The 20,112-nt window shown below is 53.8% G+C and overlaps 1 protein-coding gene across 2 annotated transcripts in view; it reads right to left on the minus strand.

Annotated features, from left to right (window-relative positions):
• Positions 1-20,112, minus strand: part of CDC42BPB (CDC42 binding protein kinase beta) — a 95,946-nt gene that overhangs the window by 44,032 nt on the left and 31,802 nt on the right. For both annotated transcript variants that reach the window (XR_009399237.1, XM_059374046.1), the window contains exons 2-5: positions 14,570-14,661; positions 8,831-8,914; positions 5,908-6,003; positions 1,541-1,689 (exon numbers count right to left, since the gene is read on the minus strand). Coding sequence is in view for 1 of the 2 variants with exons in the window: in XM_059374046.1 (XP_059230029.1) it covers positions 1,541-1,689; positions 5,908-6,003; positions 8,831-8,914; positions 14,570-14,661 (421 nt within the window). In the remaining variant the exon portion in view is untranslated. The remainder of the gene's footprint in view (positions 1-1,540; positions 1,690-5,907; positions 6,004-8,830; positions 8,915-14,569; positions 14,662-20,112) is intronic.

Raw genomic sequence — 20,112 nt, forward strand, 5'->3', positions numbered from 1 at the left:
GGCCAGACCTAAAGGGCATTTCTCTTCGCACTGGGTACCGTGGCTACACTTGGGACAGGAGCTGCGTCTGCTGAGTCGGGCCCCAAGTGGGGCAGCAGCCAAGCAGCAGCAATGCCAGGGGATGGCGGCAGCCCCCAGCCCCCACACACGGCACAGTGACGCCTTCACAGTCCTAAGAGGAAGGTGACTTCCAATCGAGAACCCCGCACTGATTCATCCCTCAGTCATACACCTGGATGGAATTAAGATGCTGATCTCAAATAAATAAATAAATAAATAAATCTCAGGAGCCTCCTTTTCCAGAATTTAGAGTGTGTGCTTCCAAATCGAAAGCATGAACTGAGAAAAAGGAAGATGTGTGACTCAGAAAACAAGGGCTCCAGTCCCAGGGCGGTGGGGAGGGAGCCTGTCTGGGGAAGAGCTCCCAGGAGGAGGCCAAAGCAGGAGGCTCAGAGAGCACCAGGGCGGAGGGCAACAGGAAGGAAGAGGCAGCGCCAAGAAAAGTCAGACCAAGGCACACACAGGCTTTGTAACTCCGTGGCAGCGTTAGGGGATGATCAGCGACGGCCACCACGGAAAAGCAGACTCACGAAAAAACGGGACCGCTACCAACCCCGGAGAAGACAGGTTATACCACAGTATTTACAAGTGTAAATACTGTGCGTGCAAGGCTCACCTGTCGTATCTACACGGGCGCCATGTTATGAACACCAAACACAGATTTAACCAAACGTTCTCACTCACGATTGCAATGGTGCGGGAGTGGGGACGGAAAGCGCGTGCGGGAGGAGGACCGGGAGAGAGACCTCTGTAAAGGGTAAATCTCCATTTTAACAGATGTAGTCTAATTCTCCCTTCTCCACACACCAAAAAAGAGAAGAGCGAGAGAAGCCTGTTATTTAAAATATGAGGTAAATACCAGAAGAAACATTAAGAAAGCGACAAGCCACCTACGGCCAGTGGAATCAGGCAGGAAACTCACAGACAGTTATGTGACTTTGACAAAGAAACAAACCCACTCCTGGACCAATCTGCTGTCTTAAACGGCAGGAAGAGATGGATGCAGTCCCTCGCACCAGAGCACGCGAGCCTGGCAAAGGGCCCCCGGCACAGCGGGAGGACACCAGCCACACGGACACCAGCGCCCCCGGGCCGAGAGCCAGTCACACTGTCGCGCGGGCAGCTGGGGTGGGAGCCCCTCTCCGCAGCCTCTCCTTCCTGCATTTTGCTGCAGGCCATGGAACAGGGAGAGCCGCGCTGACAAGCTAGGGGGTGGGTGTCCTGGGGAGGAGGGTCAGCAGGGGAGAGGGGGAGCTGCTGTTAGGTGGCCTTGGGTGACCGGGTCACTGGAGCTCCAGCATCAAGGCGGTCACAGTGACGCTGGGACCCCCCTGGTGCCAGGCGGTGGGGCGGCTCAGTGAGAGGCTGCTACGTGCACGAGCTCCCGGGGGGCCTGGAGCCTGAGGCCTGTGACACAGAGAGCTCTGAGGGCCCTTTAACACATTGCACGCAGCCTCTGTAAAACCCAAGAGGCGGTTACCTGTGCACGTAGTGCAGCTGATGGATGGAGTCGATGGCCAGCACCATTTCACCGATGTAGAATCTCGCCATATCTTCCGGAAGCTTGTCTTCAAATTTACTGAGCAGGGTCAGCAGATCACCACCCACATAGTAGTCCATGACCAAGTACTACAAATTGGGGTGAGATGGGGGAGAAGAGGCACAGTCAGCGCCAAGCCTGACAACGAAGGCCAAACCCCCCCGGGAAGTTAGTTCTCCAGCTCTTCAAGTTGGGACCGACGGCTTGCCCCCACGTCATCCAGGATGCCCCCGGTTTGTTGGACCCTAACACTCCCAGTCAGGCCTCTGGCAGAGAACAACTTCAACAGGTAATACATTTAACCTCCGGAGAAAGTTACTCAAGAGTCTGATACAGGAGAAGCCACAACAGAAGCTGGAGACCCAAAGCGGAAACACAATTCGTGATCTATCAGGTTCTCCTGGGTCTGTAGAATTCTCCCGGCCCTTACATCACAGGAAGAGGACACTGGACCAGGAAGAAGGTGAGTTACCTAAAATCACATGAAACTAGCAGCTCTTACTAGAAAGGCGATCCCACAAACAAGCTAGAAGGCACGTACCTCTGCGTAAAGCCCCAGGAAATATCAGACCTTTACTGCGTATGCAGAAATTAAAGCCACGACAGAAGAGCGTCCAAGTGTCAGGTGTCCTGCGAACGGGACTGAGTGGACCTCCCCTCGAGCAGGGCAGCCTTCTCTCTGACAACAGCCTCTCTGCGCAGCACCCTGAACGCTCTGACGTCTGATGGGGCATCTCACAGGTCAGGGAGCTCAGGACAGGTGAGACTGTCACAGCCAGAGTCGGGGTGGCTGCGGCTTGGGGACTGCTGGGGAAGCGGTAGGCCCCACCCCAGAGCAATCACCTCCCTGGAAGCCAGTTTCCGTTGACGAGATGGACATGCTGGTCCAGCAGTTAACTAGCCAACAGAGGGAAACACCAGCACCCGGTTTACTGAGCCAGAGAAACCACCACTGCAGAATGACTGGGATCCGAACAGCGGTCCGAGAGCAGCTGCCGGGCTCTGTGCTCTCCGGCTCCGGCTCCGGCTCCGGCTCGTGCCCGTCCCCTCTGGCAACGCCCGTAGCAGCCCCCGCCGGAGGCACGAGCACAATCCCATTCTGCGGCCGAGGAAGTGCAGCCCGAGGCCCAAAGTGCCCCAGCCAACAAGCGACGGAGCAAGGGTCCGAACCCAGGCAATTGGACCCAGGCCCAGACGGCAAACACGGCCCTCGGTGCCTCACGCAGGAGGAGAGCAGCTACCATGCTGTGGGGCTCGTGTGAGGAGGGGGACCGTCACTCAGGCCCCTGCTCTCCAGAGCACCCGTACCGACAACCCTCCCACCCAGTCTCCCGAACCGCTCCCCTCGGCCTGATCTCATGGCGCTGAGGCACGGCAGCCCACCCGTCCAAGGGGGGGTCCTGGGTGATCGGGTCCCCCCTCACCCGCACCCACAACTCCTGTTTCATGGAAGGCCCTCGACAGCGCCCACTGAGCTCGTGCCCTCCCTTGTTCACTCACTCGTTCTCGGCCAGGAGCCCCTGGCACCCCCGAGACAACAGGCGCTGGCCACAGAGCTGCCGCTGAGGGGAGGGCCAGAGACCGCACGTAAGTGCGCAGACGGCCCAGCACTTTCAGAGCGCGCTGGGCACAGAAGAAAACGAAAGCACACGGCCTGCAGAGCACAAGGCCGCGGGGAACGCCAGGTGGACATCTGGGGCCCGCACGGCAGGCAGAAGCCGGCCTTGGCATGGGTTGGGGGTCACGTTCCAGACAAAGGGATGTGTGCGAAGGGAAGGATATGGCCAGCTGCGGGGAATGGACAACGGGGACTACGGCTGGAGTGTGAGCAGGGGTGGGAGCAAAGCCAGGCCCCACGGGCCACAGCCGGGACCACACGCCCACTCTGAGCACCGGGGAAGCTGCTGGGAGGTCCTGGGCTAGACCGCTGCAATCGGCTGCACTTTATGAGCCTTCTCTGCCTGCCCAGGAAGAAGAGACTAGAGGACGAGGGCCAGGAGCAGGGCAGGAGAGGAACTGGGGGGCTGTGACGCAGCTGGTCCAGGCAGGAGGTGAGGGTGACGGGCGCTGGGGGGGCGGGGGGGGGGGCACAGAGAGGCTGGATCAGGAATCGTGGGTATCTGCAGGCAAAGCCCAGAGCACCCGTGGACAGACACACCCGGGGAGAGGGGGCAGGGGAATAAACAGCCAGGCTGTGCAGACCCTAAAGAAAACATGAAGCGGCATCTCTGGCCAAATGTCAGGGCTTTCCAGGTCTGCCGGGAAACAAGGGCGCAGTACAGCACGGCTAAACAGGACGGACAGGCTCTCGCGAAACTGCTCTGTAAGAAAAGTCAACTCTAAGAGCTTCTAAGGTGGACACACAGAACCTAATTTTTGGAGTAAGAACCAGACCGATTACTTTCTCTGTCGTGTAACACAGGATTCTAAGTCAATAAAAGGCAACGCCCTCTTGGTTACTGGTGGAACAGGTTTAATTTTTATGACAGGCCGAGTTTAGACGCCTACAGCAGAAATTATAACATGAACCGGCTCGGCAGGGCAGCCCAGCCCGGCCCACCCCACAAGGTTGCGGACTGCCACTGTCCCAGCGAGCAGGAACCTGTTGGAAAGTACCACTCGGGGGCAGCAGAGACAGCGGCCAGACCCTGATCCACCGACCCAACAAGAGGACCCAGGAAAGGCCCAGAGTCCCTGCTCTTTCTCCCTAACTGTCTCTGGACTTCTGTTTGTGCAACTCCACACACTCCAGAAGATGGCTTCTTGGCTGGGATTCCTAGCAGACTGCCCGCGGTCAAAATAAGCCCAGACTGCGACACCCCACACTGACCTCGGGGAGAGGCGCTGCCCCGCTTCTGCACACACAGCCCCGCGCTGCCCAGACCGCTCAGAGGCTTCACCACGTCGGAAACGGGCTGGAGCTGGTCCCTCCCAGCGGCGGCCTATGTGCAGAGGACTCCAGGGCATCAGGACTCTGCGGTCTGCGGGGAAGGGCCCTGAACACCACTTCCTGCCACAGGCCCGGGCTGCGGTCCCTGCTCAGCCCCTCATCTGAGCGACAACTCTGGGCACATGACTTCATCCCTTCCTGCTCCTGACACCCGATTTAAAGTGATGACAACCCTGAGTGCCTAAGCCCTGGAATCCTTGGAAGGACGTACGGAGGTGACCCACACGCCTCTGCTCAGTAAACACAATGGCCCCCTCTGTAGAAGCAAGTGTATACATTTTAGATTCTTTTAGAGACAGAGCACAAGCACGTGAGTGAGCAGAGGGGGTGGGCGGGGGAGGGGCAGAGGGAGAGGGAGAAAATCCCAAGCGGAGCCCGACACGGGGCTCCACCTCAAATGACTGACCCACCCAGGTGCCCCTATTTAAAATTCTGAATGAAGAGCATAATAAACCCTTTTACCTAATTCAGACCGTTCAGACCGAAGGGAGCTCTCTGATGTCTGAAAGAGGCGGTTCTCCGATGAATAAGCGTGCTCCAGGAAACGGAGCACGCTAGCCGGGACGCGCTCAGGGAGACAGAGGTCTCTGCCCTGGGGCTGTGCTGACCCCTGAAGGCCCCTCGGCCATCGCCGGAGCTGCACGGGCCAGAGGAGCGAGGCAGAGACCAGCTTCTCCGAGGTCTGTCCTCACCCGACACCCGGAGCTCCATATACAAACTTTGGCTTTAGGCGAACCTAGAGTCCCTCTTGGAGTTCACAGGGTCTGAGACCCCAGGTTTGGTTTTCTTCCACTCTGAGCCGCTGTGTCTGCGTCCCCACGTGTTCACGACCAGGCACATGTGCAAACCATGCGGCAGACTGGTCACCACTGAAAGTAAGCCCAGCTCAGGGCAGGGGAAACGGCTGCCACAAACCCCCCAAGTTCATGTCAGAAAGCCTCGGAGCGCCCGGCTCAGAGTCCTGGACCTGCCGCCAAGCAGCAGAGGCAGCAGCAGCCGCTCGGCATCCAGGACTGAGCCCTGCAACTCGCTCCCGTCCTCACACGTAACTCCAGACACTCAAGATGGAAACCACTGGACACCCCCAGCTTATTTAAATGGAATAGCACCAGTGACCAAACTAATCAGGTTAGCTAATGATCAGGAAAACAAAATATACACGCTCACTAGCCTATTTTTAAAAAATGCCACCTGATTACTACATTACAACAAGCCCCTAAGTCTTCTCTGGTCCAATATGCAGTGAAACAGTGTCAACTCCATGCCGTGGGACCCCTTTTTCAGTCCCAGCACGGAGGAATCCACAAGCCGCAGCCACGCGCCATCTGAGCGCCTTAGCCCCGGGACCCACTCGTACCAGGTAATTCTCGTCCTGGAAGGCGTAGTGCAGCGTCGTGATCCACTGGCAGTCCCCGTTCACCAGCACGTCCCGTTCTTCTCGGAAACAGGCCGTCTGTAAGGAATCGGGGACAGTCGGTCTATGTGCATCTGAGCAGCACAGTCCCCAGCAGAGGGGACCCTGCCGTGGCCCGGCTCTGGAGACGGTGCAGGACGCTGGCCCCCCCCCCCCCCGCCCTCACCTGGAAACTCCCCGAGGCAGCTCCCACCTACTCCTCTGTCTTTCTTCAGCCCCACGGGCCAAGAGCCCGATCAGATCCAGGCTCTTCCCTGCTCCTGCCCACACCAAGGATCGGTGAGAACTCCTTCCTCACAATGGGCCTGTGCCCTCCCTTCCCCCCACGGGCTCAATGCTCCAGCCAGCACGGAACAGTCCACTGGGCTTGAGGGTGGACGCTGGCCCATCCCACGCAACAATGCCTGACCTCTCCTGACCAGGCCAGCTTCGCCCTGATGGCCTACGGTGCGGCCACCCCGTGTGTGACTCTGTCACAGACCGCATGGATGGCAGGAAAGGGCACACACCTGCTTCCTGACTTGAGCTGTGCAAGGGCATTCACTTCTAGAATGCTGGTGCACACGACCGTCACAGGACGCTCTGAGCACGGAACATTTCGACTCCTTATATTTGAACTTGCAAAGCTTCACAAAAATGAGAGTGGCACCAACAGGGGCCCTGCTCTGGCAGGCACGGGGGATTCTACCTGTGCTCTCCGGAGACTCACAGTGGCCTGGAGAACTTTCCTCCTCCAAGTTTTCTGCTCTAAAGTTGGTGATGCGTCCACCAACCAAGTTTTTCTTCAAGAAGAAATGACTGAAGTAGATGAGCCTTAATTCTACTAATTAAAAGCAGTGAAAGTAACTTCAGTTGGGCAGCGGTCAGCTTACAATGTCCAGATGTGCAGAGACCAGAGGTCCCGGAGCCCCTGTGGCCGTTTGGCCGGTGGCCACCGAGACCACAGTCGGTCTATGTGCATCTGAGCAGCACAGTCCCCAGCATGGGGGGACAGCCACATGACGGTATGGGGCAGCCACAAGACACTCCGTGGTCCCGAGCACCTGCCGACCTACATTTAGAAAGAAAGCCATCCTGACACCGTGGACCAGCACTGGGACCCGCAGTTAGGAAGACACGTATTGTTTAGCAGTTTTGTTTTTCTTTTGAGAGAAAACTTTCAGAACTTCTTTTTTATGAGCCAAACAGATGAGCTGAAAGCCCAGCACGATTCACAAGTTATGAATTAACGCGGTTTTGCAGCTTCTCTACACTGCCTCCTCTTGCGGACTCCCCACTTTTAAAGATCTTTACAAGTTAATATAAAATTTAATGTTCAAAATAAGATTACTATGAAAAGATAAATTACGTCAACCTGCATTTTGTATCAATATTATGTTTTTATACGTATCTCACACACACCCCCATGACATATATGCTGAGATAATCGTCAAAATTATCATCATAAATCATATATAATCATAATTCTGGGACTTTTCAGAGTATACCAATTAGATAGGATCTCTGTAACCAGATTTAAATTTCAAAATGCCATAATTTTAAAATGTACTCACCATGACATTTGGGTAAATACTAACTCGTATGATAAGGTGAGAATCCCCTCTCCCTAATCTTGAGACTTCTCACTCTTATCAAAATATAAACTCGAATGAATTTGCTACTAGCATTTATTCCCCCAAACACTCATTCTTTCCCCAGACTTCTACATAACACAAGCCACTCGCGCCTCCCAAAGAGTTATGTCAGCAACAGCCCTGGGACGACCAGAGGACAAGCGGCACCGCGAAGAGGGCTGCTGGGGCCCAGGACGAGGAAGACGTCTGGAGCTCAGGGATCCGCGCCAACGGTGATGCGTCCACCAACCAAGATGCGTTCACCAAGCAGCTCAGGGTGTGAAGCCTCGTGCCGGGCGTGTGGCAGGAAGCAGGGCAAGCCGTAAAGGACAGACACGATGAACTTGGACGCCATGTGAGAAGGCCCACCACCGAGTTCATGACAGCCGGAGCTCAGGAGAGCGATCCGACCAGAACAAACATTGGTGCTGCCATCTGCCCAAAGGGGTAGCATCACCCCAGGTAGGAACTGCAGAACAGAGGAGGAAGGGCCCCCTAGAATTACAACGAGGGTTCAGAGTGACAGGATGAGGGAGGCCAGAAACCAGGAAAGGAGTTTCCGGAGGCGGCGGCGGCCAATCCTAGGGGTGTGCAGTCCTGGAGTGAGCTTGCTTCACAGCTGGGCCACAGCAGGGGTGGCACAGATGGTGGGTGGGGGGCAGGCGAGGCAGACCCCAGCCCCAGGCACGCCGAGGGCACTGGGCCTGGACAGTCCAGCGACAGGACACAGGGTAAGGATGCTCAGGTCCCGATGTGAAGCAGAGGAGCACAGAGGAGGGCCGGGGAAGGCAGCCTGGGGGTGCGTCTGGACGGCACCAGAGGAATCTGTCGGGGCCGGGAGCGTGAAACAGGCACCCCAGACAGGACACCGAACTCAGGAAAAATACATCGGAAACTGCCAAGCGGTCACCATCCACTTCTACTTATGATCTCGTCCTCCTTCTAGGAGGGAGTATTAAAGACATCTCTGTCCTGAAGTAGGCTCCGAATTCAACAATGCCTTTTGTGCGGGAAGCAAACCTGGGATAAATGCCTACGGTTCCCTCGAAGGCTTTAATCCGCCCTCTCCACGACCAGCCCTGCAGGGGAGGAGCCCTGCAAGGCTGCGGAAAGCAGGGCAGGACGGAGCACGCGCCAGGACAAGGCTGGCCTTGAGGCGACAAAAAGCAGTTTGCTGGGACTGAGGAGGGAAGCCCGGACCCAGGAGGGCACAGAAACCCGTCCGCATGTGCACGGGTCACCTCTGCACTCACCTCCGCCCTTTTCAGCATCTCCCACTTGTTGAGGATTTTCATGGCGTAGATCCGCTCGGTGTTCTTCATCCTGACAACGGCGACCTGGAACATGAGCAGGCGCGTGACAAAAATGTAGTTAATGGAACAAAAGCCAGCACGTTTTCACGTAACTACAGTGCAATCTTCATTGCCTAGGGGAAATGAAACACTGGAGAATGAGCTGCTCAGGAAGAGAAGTTTTTTATGTAAACAAAGATTTGCCCTTTTAACCATCAAGACCTGACCTCAGCACCTGGCACCCCACGCACTCGGTTCACAACCCTCCCACAGCGAGCAATGGGCAACGGAGTGGGTGCGGCGGGTGGAGGGGTCTTTGGCGCATGCCTAGGATTTTCATCAGAAAAACTTTTTTTTTTTCTTAAAGATTTTACTTATTTATTTGCCAGAGAGAGAGCGAGCGAGCGAGAGCAGGCACAGGCAGGCCGAGTGGCAGCAGAGGCAGAGGGGGAAGCAGGCTCCCCGCCGAGCAAGGAGCCCAATGCGGGACTCGATCCCAGGATGCTGGGATCATGACCTGAGCCGAAGGCAGACTCAACCAACTCAGCCACCCAGGCGCCCCTCATCAGAAAACTTTAAAAATCTACTCGCTGCTCCCCAGCCTTGTTCCCTGTGTCTGAGGGCTCTGTCCCCACGGCCTCCCCACCTGCCCCGCCGATAATCTCTCAGACATCAGTCTTCGCAGTATTTTTCTGGATCTCTCCCCCAACGCAAGGGAAAAGCAAAAATCAACTATTAAGACTACATCAAACCATAAAGCTTCTGCCCCATGAAGGAAGCCATCAACAAAGCAAAAAGGCAGCCTACTGAATGGGAGAAGGGATCTGCAAATGATACATGCCGTAAGGGGTCAATACCTAAAATACGTAACAAACATACACAACTTGATAGAAAAAAATGAAACAATCCAATTTAAAGAATAGGCAGAAAACCTGAGGGAATTCTCCAAGGAAGACATCCAGACGGCCAACAGACACACAACAAGACGCCCTGTGTCACTCATCATCAGGGAAGCGCCAATCGGAACTACAATGAGATACCACCTCACACCTGTCAGAACACTACTACCAAAAAGACAAGAAAAAATAAGTGCCAGCAAAGATGTGGAGAAACGGGAAGCCTCGAGCACTGTTCGTGGGAACACAAACTGCCGTAGCCACTCTGGAAAACAGTCTGAAGGTTCCTCAAAACAAAAAATTAAAAAAGAACTACCATTCGATCCAGGGGTTCCACTTCCGGGTATTTGTCCAGAGGAAACAAAAACACTGACTCTGAGAGACAGAAGCACTCCTATGGCTACTGTAGCATTGGTTTCAACAGCCAAGATCTGGAAACAACTGAAGCGTCCGACGACAGATGGACAGACGGATGGAGAAGGGACGGCACACACACACTGGAGTATCACTCAGGCAGAAAAAATATGAAATCCTGCATTTGCGACAACACGGATGGGGCCGGGAGTACTATGGTAAGTGCGGTCAGTCAGTCAGACAAGTACCATGTGACTTCCCTTATGTGTACAGTCTCAAAAACAGAAACAGACTCACAGATGCAGAGAACGATCTGGTGGCTGCCAGATGGGTGAACCGGGGAAAAAACACGGCATAGTATTTACTACAGAAGTGGTCTAACTGGGAAAAACGGTGGAGTTGATAACTTCTGAGGGAAGTAATGAAATTCTCAAGATTACAAGCCTCAGGAACAGTCCAGATCCTGCTGAAGAGGAGATGCAGGACACTCTGAACTCTCACTAGACGCTTTTTCTGTAGAAAGGTCATCGGGGCACAGGCTCTGACCAGGAAACACACCGATGCCTCTGATAAATACCCAAATAAACAGTTTGTAAAAATCCCGTTTAGTTTACCCGAAGCTGCTTCTTGGCCCAAAACTCAGTGTTAATTGCGTCAACGAGGTGATGATGATGCTACACGCAGCTCCAAAGTCAGACACTTCCGGGAGGAAATACTAACAGAAGTGACTTACCGAAACCCTGAAAAATGATCCGGGGACATGACAGGCAAGTGATGCCTGCTGCCAGCCCAGGCCCAGTCCGGAGGGACCAGAAAGAATGCCAGGAAGGTCCTGGTGTGAGACAGTAGGCCAGACAAAGAGTACTCTGACTGAAAATCCACATTTATGAACCCTGACTTTCTGAAAGACTGTCTCCAATGAGAAAACGGTCTCTGAAGCACCAGAGGAAAGCACCTTGCTTGACACAGGCAACCCCTTCTCAGTCCCTCAGGAAAAATCACACACAGACGCATGGGGGCCGGGGAGGGGAGCACTGCCAGGATAAAGCCAATGAGCTACAATGTTAAGTGATAAAAGGCACCTGGGGAAAGGGGCGAGGTGACTGAGCTCTGACCCATTTTATTCATGCACCTGTTCTGTTAGTTTGAGACTGTTTCTAAACAAAGCTAAAGCTTTCTTTCTTTCTTTTTTTTAAAAGATTATTTATTTATTTATTTGACAGAGACCACAAGTAGGAGAGAAGCAGGCAGAGAGAGAGGAGGAAGCAGGCTCCCTGCGGAGCAGAGAGCCCGATGCGGGGCTCGATCCCAGGACCCCGGGACCATGACCTGAGCCGCGAAGGCAGAGGCTTTAACTCACTGAGCCACCCAGGCGCCCCTAAAGCTTTGTTTCTTTTTAAAAAGTCATTCCGGGAGTAAGAGACAGCAGGGCCAAGTGGTTGGGCCTGGGGCTTTGAGTCAGGCAGGCAGGACTCAAGTCCAGCTCCAGCACAAGCCATCCTGGGCCCATGGGCCTTGATCTGTCATCTTCCTGATGGGGTGGTGCGCAGGCGGGGTCTAGAAGGGGTCAGTGCTCCCACACTGATGAAAGCACTTCCCAGACCAGCCATCCCCATGATCCCAAAAGTGTTTACAAAGCTACTATGCTTAAGAAAAAGGGCAATGCCCCAAATATTCCCAATCTTATATACAGAATCATCCAGAAGTGTTCCCCTCAACTCTGTGTGTATGGGGGGTGGGGTCGTGTGTGCGTGCAATTCTGAGCTGTGATTTTCATACACTCCTGCCAAGGGGTGTAGAGTTCTGGACTGTCCATGTTCTCTCTGGGAGGGGGCTCCGGAGCAGCACGTCCCAAGGCCTCAGTGCTATGGGTCTATATAACTGGGCTCCAATGCAGACCCCCACAGACACTCACCCTCCCCTGGCATGTCATGAGGAAAAAATAATTCAGTTAGAACCATGTTTCTCTGTGTGTGTTCTTCATACAGACGATCCCAACACTGACAGAGACCTCATTTCTGGGATCTGCTCAGTGCCGTCACTGAAATCAGGCACACACTTCAGGTACGTGATGACACGATATCTCAGGCAGGCAACGGCAATGATGCCTCGTTACCACAGAGGGCCATGTAATGGCAGGACTGTTAAGAATCCAAACTTCTAGGGCCGCCTGTGTGGCTCAGAGGGTTAAAGCCTCTGCCTTCGGCTTAGGTCATGGTCCTAGGGTCCTGGGATCGAGCCCCGCCATCGGGCTCTCTGCTTGGCGGGGAGCCTGCTTCCCCCTCTCTCTCTCTGCCTGCCCCTCTGCCTACTTGTGATCTCTCTCTGCCAAATAAATACATAAAATCTTAAAAAAAAGAAAGAATCCAAACTTCTAGTCATGGGAGGGGAGGCAGGACCAGCAAGCGTGTGCAGGGAGCCCAGACAGGACGCAGAATGGCTGGGTGGCTGGCGAAGCCGGACGAGGGAGCCATTGTGGACAGCCCAGGCCAAGGGCCCGGGTAGGGGTGGTGGGGCACAGGGGTGGGGGAGGGCCTCACAGGCTGCTAAAGCCTGGACACAGAGCCAAAGGAAGGCAGAGAAACCGAGGACTTCTGCAAAGGCCCAGACAAGGACGGGTTTCTCTTAGTTTAGGAGGAACTTAAAAAATGATATAGGCCACATTCTCTGAAACTCCGAAAGCTGAGTTTTGCATTAAACCTCTGGCAGCGGAGAGCACTTGCACTAAACATAACCTGCTCAGGCACAAGGCTGTTGCCTCCCATTCTTTCATCTTGCCTCTCCGGCCCTGAGGCATCTTCTTGACCGTCCAGATCCCTCCGCTAGGCCCGTAACCACGGATCTCTGGGAGGACCTGGGCCTTGCTCGTATCTGCGCCCAGAGCCTGGCGCAGGTCCTAGTACAAGGAAGTCCATCAGCAAAAGTACGCGCTGCCCCGAGCCAAGCTTGGTTCCAGAAGGCCTTCTGCCTCTCCTCACAGATCAGCCGTCCAACCAGACCTCACATCATCACATAACCCACCCAACTCAGAGATGTATTATTTCTTCTAAAATCTTTTTTTTTTTTTTTTTAAGATTTTATGTATTTATTTGACAGAGACCATGAGAAAGGGAACACAAGCAGGGGTAGTGGGAGAGGGAGAAGCAGGCTCCCCGCTGAGCAGGGACCCAAAGTGTGACCTGATCCCAAGACCCTGGGATCGTGACCTGAGCCAAAGTCAGACCCCTGACAAGTGAGCCACCCAGGCATCCCTGTGTTATTTCTGAGCAGAACTCTCTCTTTTCCCTGTGGCACTGCTGCCTCTCTGCCCACCCCCACCTCCGTGAGACACCCTCCGAGGGATGGGCCCAGGCGGGGGGACACAGAGAAAGGTGTGAGGACTTGGGGCTGGGGTCCAAACTGAGGCCAGAGCAGTGTCCAAGGGAGAAGCCAGGGCATGACACCCAGTTGTCCACATTCGCTGGGGCAGGCCAGGCTTTCTCCCTGGACTCTGTGAAGCATTTCTGGAGGAGTACCGCCTTTCTCTATGTTCTACCGAAGCAGACACGGGAGGGGTACTATCAGCCACTTGCAGGAGAATTGTCAGAAACACCGACATGTGTTCTCAGACAGAGGACTGGCCTTGTTTCAGCTTAGCAGGCAGAGGAGAAGCATCCGAGCGCAGGGGCCACCAAGTGAATGCATGGCTTTGCTCTCGTCCTCAGTGCCCAACGGAAAACGCAGGCCGGGCACAACAAAGCCCACGAGGTGCTGATGGCACCGCGGAGTCATGGCAGGGCTCGTGGTCAGGCAGAGCGCGTCTGCTGCAGTGCGACAGCGTGTCACCGCTGGCTTTCTCCTCAGAACTGCGCAACCCCCCACCCCCCGCTTCCCCAGCCCCAGAGGGCTGAAGGCAAAGTCTGAACGGGGGGTCCATTCATTTCCGTGTTTAAGAGGTGCATGGGCCGTAAAACCACCTGCCCCTGTTCTGCAACAGGGACCTGAGCCTCAGGCCCAGCGGGGGCCCGACGCCAAGGAGGGTGCCCAGGGCAGAGGCCACGGCCCCCGGGCACTGGCTGTCCGGCCCAGGGCAGCGAGGCCAGCACTCCTGAGGGGAGCGGAGACTGGCACGGCCCTGTGGCAGACCCCTCCCCAGCACAGGGGGCCCCAGCACCCACGGCAGGTAAGCCACCCAAGAGGAGAACGGCTGTGGTTCTGCCCTCCCTGCACTCTGCGGAAAATTTTTCAATTAACAAATGGATTTTTAATAGACTTGTCTCAAAGCAGCAGGATTCGGGGCAACTCACCTGTCACGGGGTTCCACTGCTCTTCCTCGTTGCATTAAGTGCTCTCCGAAATCCCAGCAGTGACCCCCTCCACCCAGTCCCGGTCAGCGCGCTGGATCCCAAAACTGCTGGATGGGGCCTGCTTTGACCTTGAGGCAAAGCCAGCACAGTAAAGCTTATCTTACCTCTCCAAAAGCCCCTCTTCCGATCACTTTAATGATTTCGAAGTCTTCTCGATGAAGCTGCATCTCCTTCACCAGTTGTGTAAATGGTTTAGCTACAAATTTAAAAAAGCGAAATCAACAATTTACTCTCAGGAGTTGAGACTACATAAAAATTCAGCTGATTGAGGCATTCTACTAAATTATACAGCTTTCTTAGGAAAAACGTTTATTTTTTAGATGTTTAATAGCTGGCAAGTTTCGGGAAGCCCGTGTTTGTGCTCAATATGGGTGCACTTCCCGCTCTGTTGTCCACGAAAAGCACTGCTAAAGCTGGGACCGACCTCGCTGGGCAAGCAACTGGTGGGCACGCTCCCAGCCGGCCGGCAGCGAGAGCCCGCCACACCACATGGAACCAGCCAACCTCCAGGTAAGCGAGCGCCACGCTCCATCTGTCAGCTCCATGGGGCCACGGGGCCGCTGTGGGGACAAGAGACATTCTCCAAGAATGGCAGTGACCTTTCCAGTGCAGGCAGTGCTCCTGGACATCGTGACCATCCTCGCTAATCGCAAGGAGCCTCGAACAGTGACCTTGGTAAGAAATGGGGCGAAGCGGCTTCCCCGGCACCCAAGTGTTCCGCATTCCAGGGAGGAGGAAGCTGAGCCAGGTTTCTGCGGACAGTGCACTGGGCTGAACAGTGTCGTGTCTCCCCCACCCCTGCTCCGCCCAATCCAGAGTGTCCACCCAGAACCTGGGAATGTGGCCTTATTTGGAAATGGGCTGTTTGCACATTAAGGTGGGGTCACAAACAGGAATGAGATGGGCCCTAAATCCAACAGGATTGAGTCCTCACTAAAGAGAGGGAATGCGGACGCAGAGGGAAAAAGCCACAAGAAGACAGAGGCATGGATTGGCGCAATCAGTTGCGAGCCACGGAACGCAGCCTCCACCAGAAGCTGGAAGGGAAGGGGCGTCTTCCCTGGGGCCTCCAGGGGGAGCAGAGCCCTGCTCACACCCTGACTTTGGACTTCTGGCCTCGGGAAGTGTGAGAGGGGATGTCTCCGTAGTGTCAGGCTGCCCCAGCTCGTGGGGACCACCGCACACCACATAGGTCATCTCCTTCCGGGAACAGCACAGCCGCAGCGCCCAGGACAGAGGTCGCGCCGTTCACTCCAGAGGCAGTGCCCTCCCCACCACCACCGGGCCTGCCCCTGGTCGGACACCCATTCAGTCGGTCGCATCTCTCACACCTGTTCTGATCCTCACCTCCAGGCCCAAGTCCCTGTTTGATGCTAACCTGTATTTTACACATTTCTTTTCTCAAATTCCCACTACTGGTTTTGTGAAACATTTCCACTGGGGGGACCAGGCGCAGTGCACAAGGGCTCTTTCTGTATTATTTCTGGCAAATACACCTGTGTCTACCGTTATCTCCAAAACCAGCCAAAACGAAACCTGCAATCTAACTTTTTCTGGGCTTCTGAGTTCCGTATTATTAACCTAATTCTACCATTTTTCTCTTTAACTAGATGTTTAATAAACAGCACTAAGGTTTGATCACCCTGGGTCATTGACCACGGTAAGAGCAGCCAGAGCGCCAGAAAGTTCTCGGGGCCCATGGAGCGCAAACTGTAACCACTATTGGTGCAGATCCCCGTTGGCACAGACATTAGGGAAGAGAACACAGAGGGCCTGATTTAAATTAACAAAATGAAAAAAAAAAAAAAAAAAAAAAAGCCCAGGCTAAAAAAAACCTTGAGCTACAACTTGAAAGGTTGTCTATGGCTCTTTCTTATATTTCTTTCAAATTTTTCTTATTTTTTATATTTATTTTATATATATTTCTTATATTTCTTTCAAATATCCCCCAAAATAATCATCCCCACAACTCCTAATGGAAATATGTACCGCAAACAGCCACCGAAAACCTGGACCTCTGCTGGTATCGTCTCAGGAACCGCATGGCACTGCTCTTTCTACAGTGACGAAGGATCATCCCAGCACATCAGACCTGTTCTGTTTTACACCAGAAGAGAGCACTGCAGGAAGGACTGCTCGCTCACCAGCACGGCCGAGCGCGCCGCGCAAACATCCACTCTGGCAGGGCACAGTGCAACGTTCTGGACCCTTCCACAGATACCCCAACGACTCCCCAAAGGTGGCAGCCACTGCTGTAATACACCGACCAGTCAGCAAAGGCAAAGAAAATTCCGCCGGAATCGTGCCACAAGTCAACTGAACTTGTCCGTGGGCCCATGCCATCCAGGTCGCAGGCAGAGTCAGTGTTTCCTATCTTCTCGGACATTTCATGTCTCTGCACTCAGTTATCACTTGAACGGGTGCATACTCGTTCACTAAGCTGACACACCAACTGTAAACGGTGTGTCTGCTCAACAGACAGTCAGACCTTTTTTCCTTTTTTTTTTTTTTTTTTAAGATTTATGTATTTGGGCGGGGAGGAGAGGCAGAAGGAGAGAGAATCCAAAGCCCACTCCCCGTGGAGCTTGAGGCGGGGCTAAATCCCATGACCCTGAGGTCATGACCTGAGTTGAAACCAAGAACTGGACACTTAACCAACTGTGCCTCATTATTTTAAAAAAAAGATCTGGGCACCTGGGTGGCTCAGTGGGTTAAGCCTCTGCCTTCAGCGCAGGTCATGATCCCAGGGTCCTGGGATCGAGTCCCGCATCGGGCTCTCTGCTCAGCAGGGAGCCTGCTTCCCTCTCTTCCCTCTCTCTCTCTGCCTGCCTTTCTGCCTACTTGTGATCTCTGCCTGTCAAATAAATAAATAATAAAATAAAACAAATAAAATAAAAAATTTAAAAAAAGATTTATTTATTGATTTGGGAGAGAGCATGTGTGTACAAGCATGAGAGGGGGAGGGGCAGTGGGAGATGCAGACTCAGTGCTGAGCACGGGGCCCAAGGACGTGGGGCTCGATCCCAGGACCCTGAGATCACAACCCAAGCCACAGTCGGACGCTCTACTAACCGAGGTGCCACACAGGTGCCTGAACATTTCATTTTAAACCATTCTCTTCTCGGAGCGCCCGGCTGGCTCAGCGTCTGCCTTCCACTCAGGTCATGGTCCCAGGGTCCTGGAACTGAGTCCTGCACCTGGGTCCCTGCTCGGCGGGGGGTCTGCTTCTCCCTCTGCCCTCTACTCCCCTACCTGTGCGCTCATGCGCTCTCTTTCTCTCTCAGGCAAATAAATATAAAAAATGTTTTTTAAAATTTTCTGAAAAAAGTAGCTTCTGTAAAAAATAACACAATGGGGGCGCCTGGGTGGCTCAGTGGGTTAAGCCTCTGCCTTCGGCTCAGGTCATGATCCCAGGGTCCTGGGATCGAGCCCCGCATCGGGCTCTCTGCACAGCAGGGAGTCTGCTCCCCCCTCTTTCTCTGCCTGCCTCTCTGCCTACTTGTGATCTCTTTCTCTGTTACATGAAGAAATAAAAAATCTTTAAAAAAAAAATAAATAACACAATGAAGATGAAAACTGGGAGCATAACGGAGGTGTGGGGTTCACAGGTACGATGTCTGACAGAGTAAAGCACTTGCGCAGTTGGTCACACAGGATTAGGGAGCAAATGGGGGGGTGAGTGGGTAATCCACATTACAGGGCATACAGCTGGCGTCTCTGGGCCTCAGGAAACTGGCAGTTTCAAAGGCAGGTGAGACACCCATGTCTGGTGTTGGGATAAGGAGTGGGGACCCAGGAGGTAGTCTGGAGAGCAAATTAGGAGCTGCAGAAAATGGCAGTGTCCTTCAGAGAGTCCTGGAATTTCATCCTAGAATTATTTTAAAATAGTAAAAAATCTGGTGTGCATGAAAATGTTCATTCTTATAGTAACAATAAGAATATAGTAGGGTTGTTTTTTTTTTAAAGATTTTATTAATGTATTTGTCAGAGAGAGAGAGAGAGAGAGAGAGCACAAGCAGGGGGAGCAGCAGAGAGAGAGAGAAGCAGGCTTCCCCCAGAGCAAGGATCCCAGATGCGGGCCTCAGGGGTCATGACCCAGTGAGCCCCCCGGGCGCCCCTCTCCCACTCTTGGATAGAAGCACTTGCTTCTGCACAAACTTCCCTGAAACGGATGGACAGGGGTTCATCAGGGCCAGTCAGCCAAACAGGGGAAAAGCCACGCAAGCGGAGATGAACACCTGAAACGATATCCATTTATGTCTGCGGCTACTGCGAGCAGGTGCTTTGGCCAGGAGGAGGAAGAAGGGTCACGAAGGGCATCACTCAGGGGAAGAGGAGCAGGCAGGAAGTCCCTGTGCCTTCTGCCTCCTCTGTCCCTCGGCCTCCTCCTTCTGCGAGTCTCTGACTAGCGCCCTTGAGGCAGAGCCCAACAGAGAGCAGGGGTCAGAGCCCAACAGGGGAGATGCTGGGGTCAGGAGGTCCCTGCAGGGAAACGGAACAGGGTGAACAGGGAGGGATCTGCTACGTCCCGGAGCACTGCTCAAGCAAGGCAACAGAATCAGGAGAAGGGGAGTCCAGCTCCGCACAGTCAGAGAAGGGAGTTAACGAGCAAGTGACAAATCCCGCAGTACTGGATTAGAATCGGAGGCATCGGTGTGACCTCATGATTTTCAACGGAGAGAGATATCAAAACACAGACATAAATGGCTGCGTCCATCCCCCACAGTCCTTGCTCTACCCACGGACAGGGCCTGGGGGCAGCAACAAGCACACCAAAGGGCTGGTCTTGGGTTCTCTGGACTATCCTCCCGCGGGGGAACCGGGGCTCCCTGGGCCCGCCAAAGCCCACGCTCAAACAGTCTGTGCCAGAAAGGAGAGACATGCTCGAAGAATAATGGTCAAAGTAAATACTGATAATCAGAGATTACATAAATAAGAAATAAGGAGCCCATACGGATACTCCTAAATTTTAATAAAAATCTGATGAAAAATGAGATACTTATATACTTTCAAAGCACATCCCCAAGAAACAGTTCTCAATGACAAAGGGAAGCAGCCACTTCATGGGGACATCTGGCAGACACTGCTACCTAAATCAGAGGGAACACTATCACCAGTTATGTGACAAAAAGAAACTGCTGTCCCCAAGAAGATACAGTGAGGAAAGGCACTGTGGCTTCTGTATTTTTCTGCCCAAGTTACAGAACCTGAATTGAATCAGGAGGAAACAGGAGGAAAACCTAAACTGAAGGAACATTCTACCAAGTAACTGGCCTGCAATGTCCAAAACTTTTAAGGTCAGGAAAGTGAAGACAAGACCGAGGAACTGTTCACACGGCAGGGAACAGACTGTCCAGGCCAAGGAGGAGCCATGTGTGGCCTGCGTGTGCCCGGGTGTCACGGTGCCATGGAGCGGAATGTCAGGGGCTGGTGGCCCTTCCGGGGCTTTGAAGAGCATCTCACTCTCAAACAGTTGAGGGCACTTCTGTGTACTGCTTGTTATTTGCGACTTTTCTCTGAGTTGGAACATGTTTCAAAAAAATTTTAAAACATCTTTTAAAGATTCTCTCTATCTGGAAACAGGCTGTTGGGGGCAGGAGTGGAAGCAGAGAGAGCAGAGGGTGCCGCCTCCCCACAAGAGAGAGCA

The sequence above is a fragment of the Mustela nigripes genome, chromosome 13, assembly GCF_022355385.1.
Source record: "Mustela nigripes isolate SB6536 chromosome 13, MUSNIG.SB6536, whole genome shotgun sequence".
NCBI lineage: Eukaryota > Metazoa > Chordata > Mammalia > Carnivora > Mustelidae > Mustela > Mustela nigripes.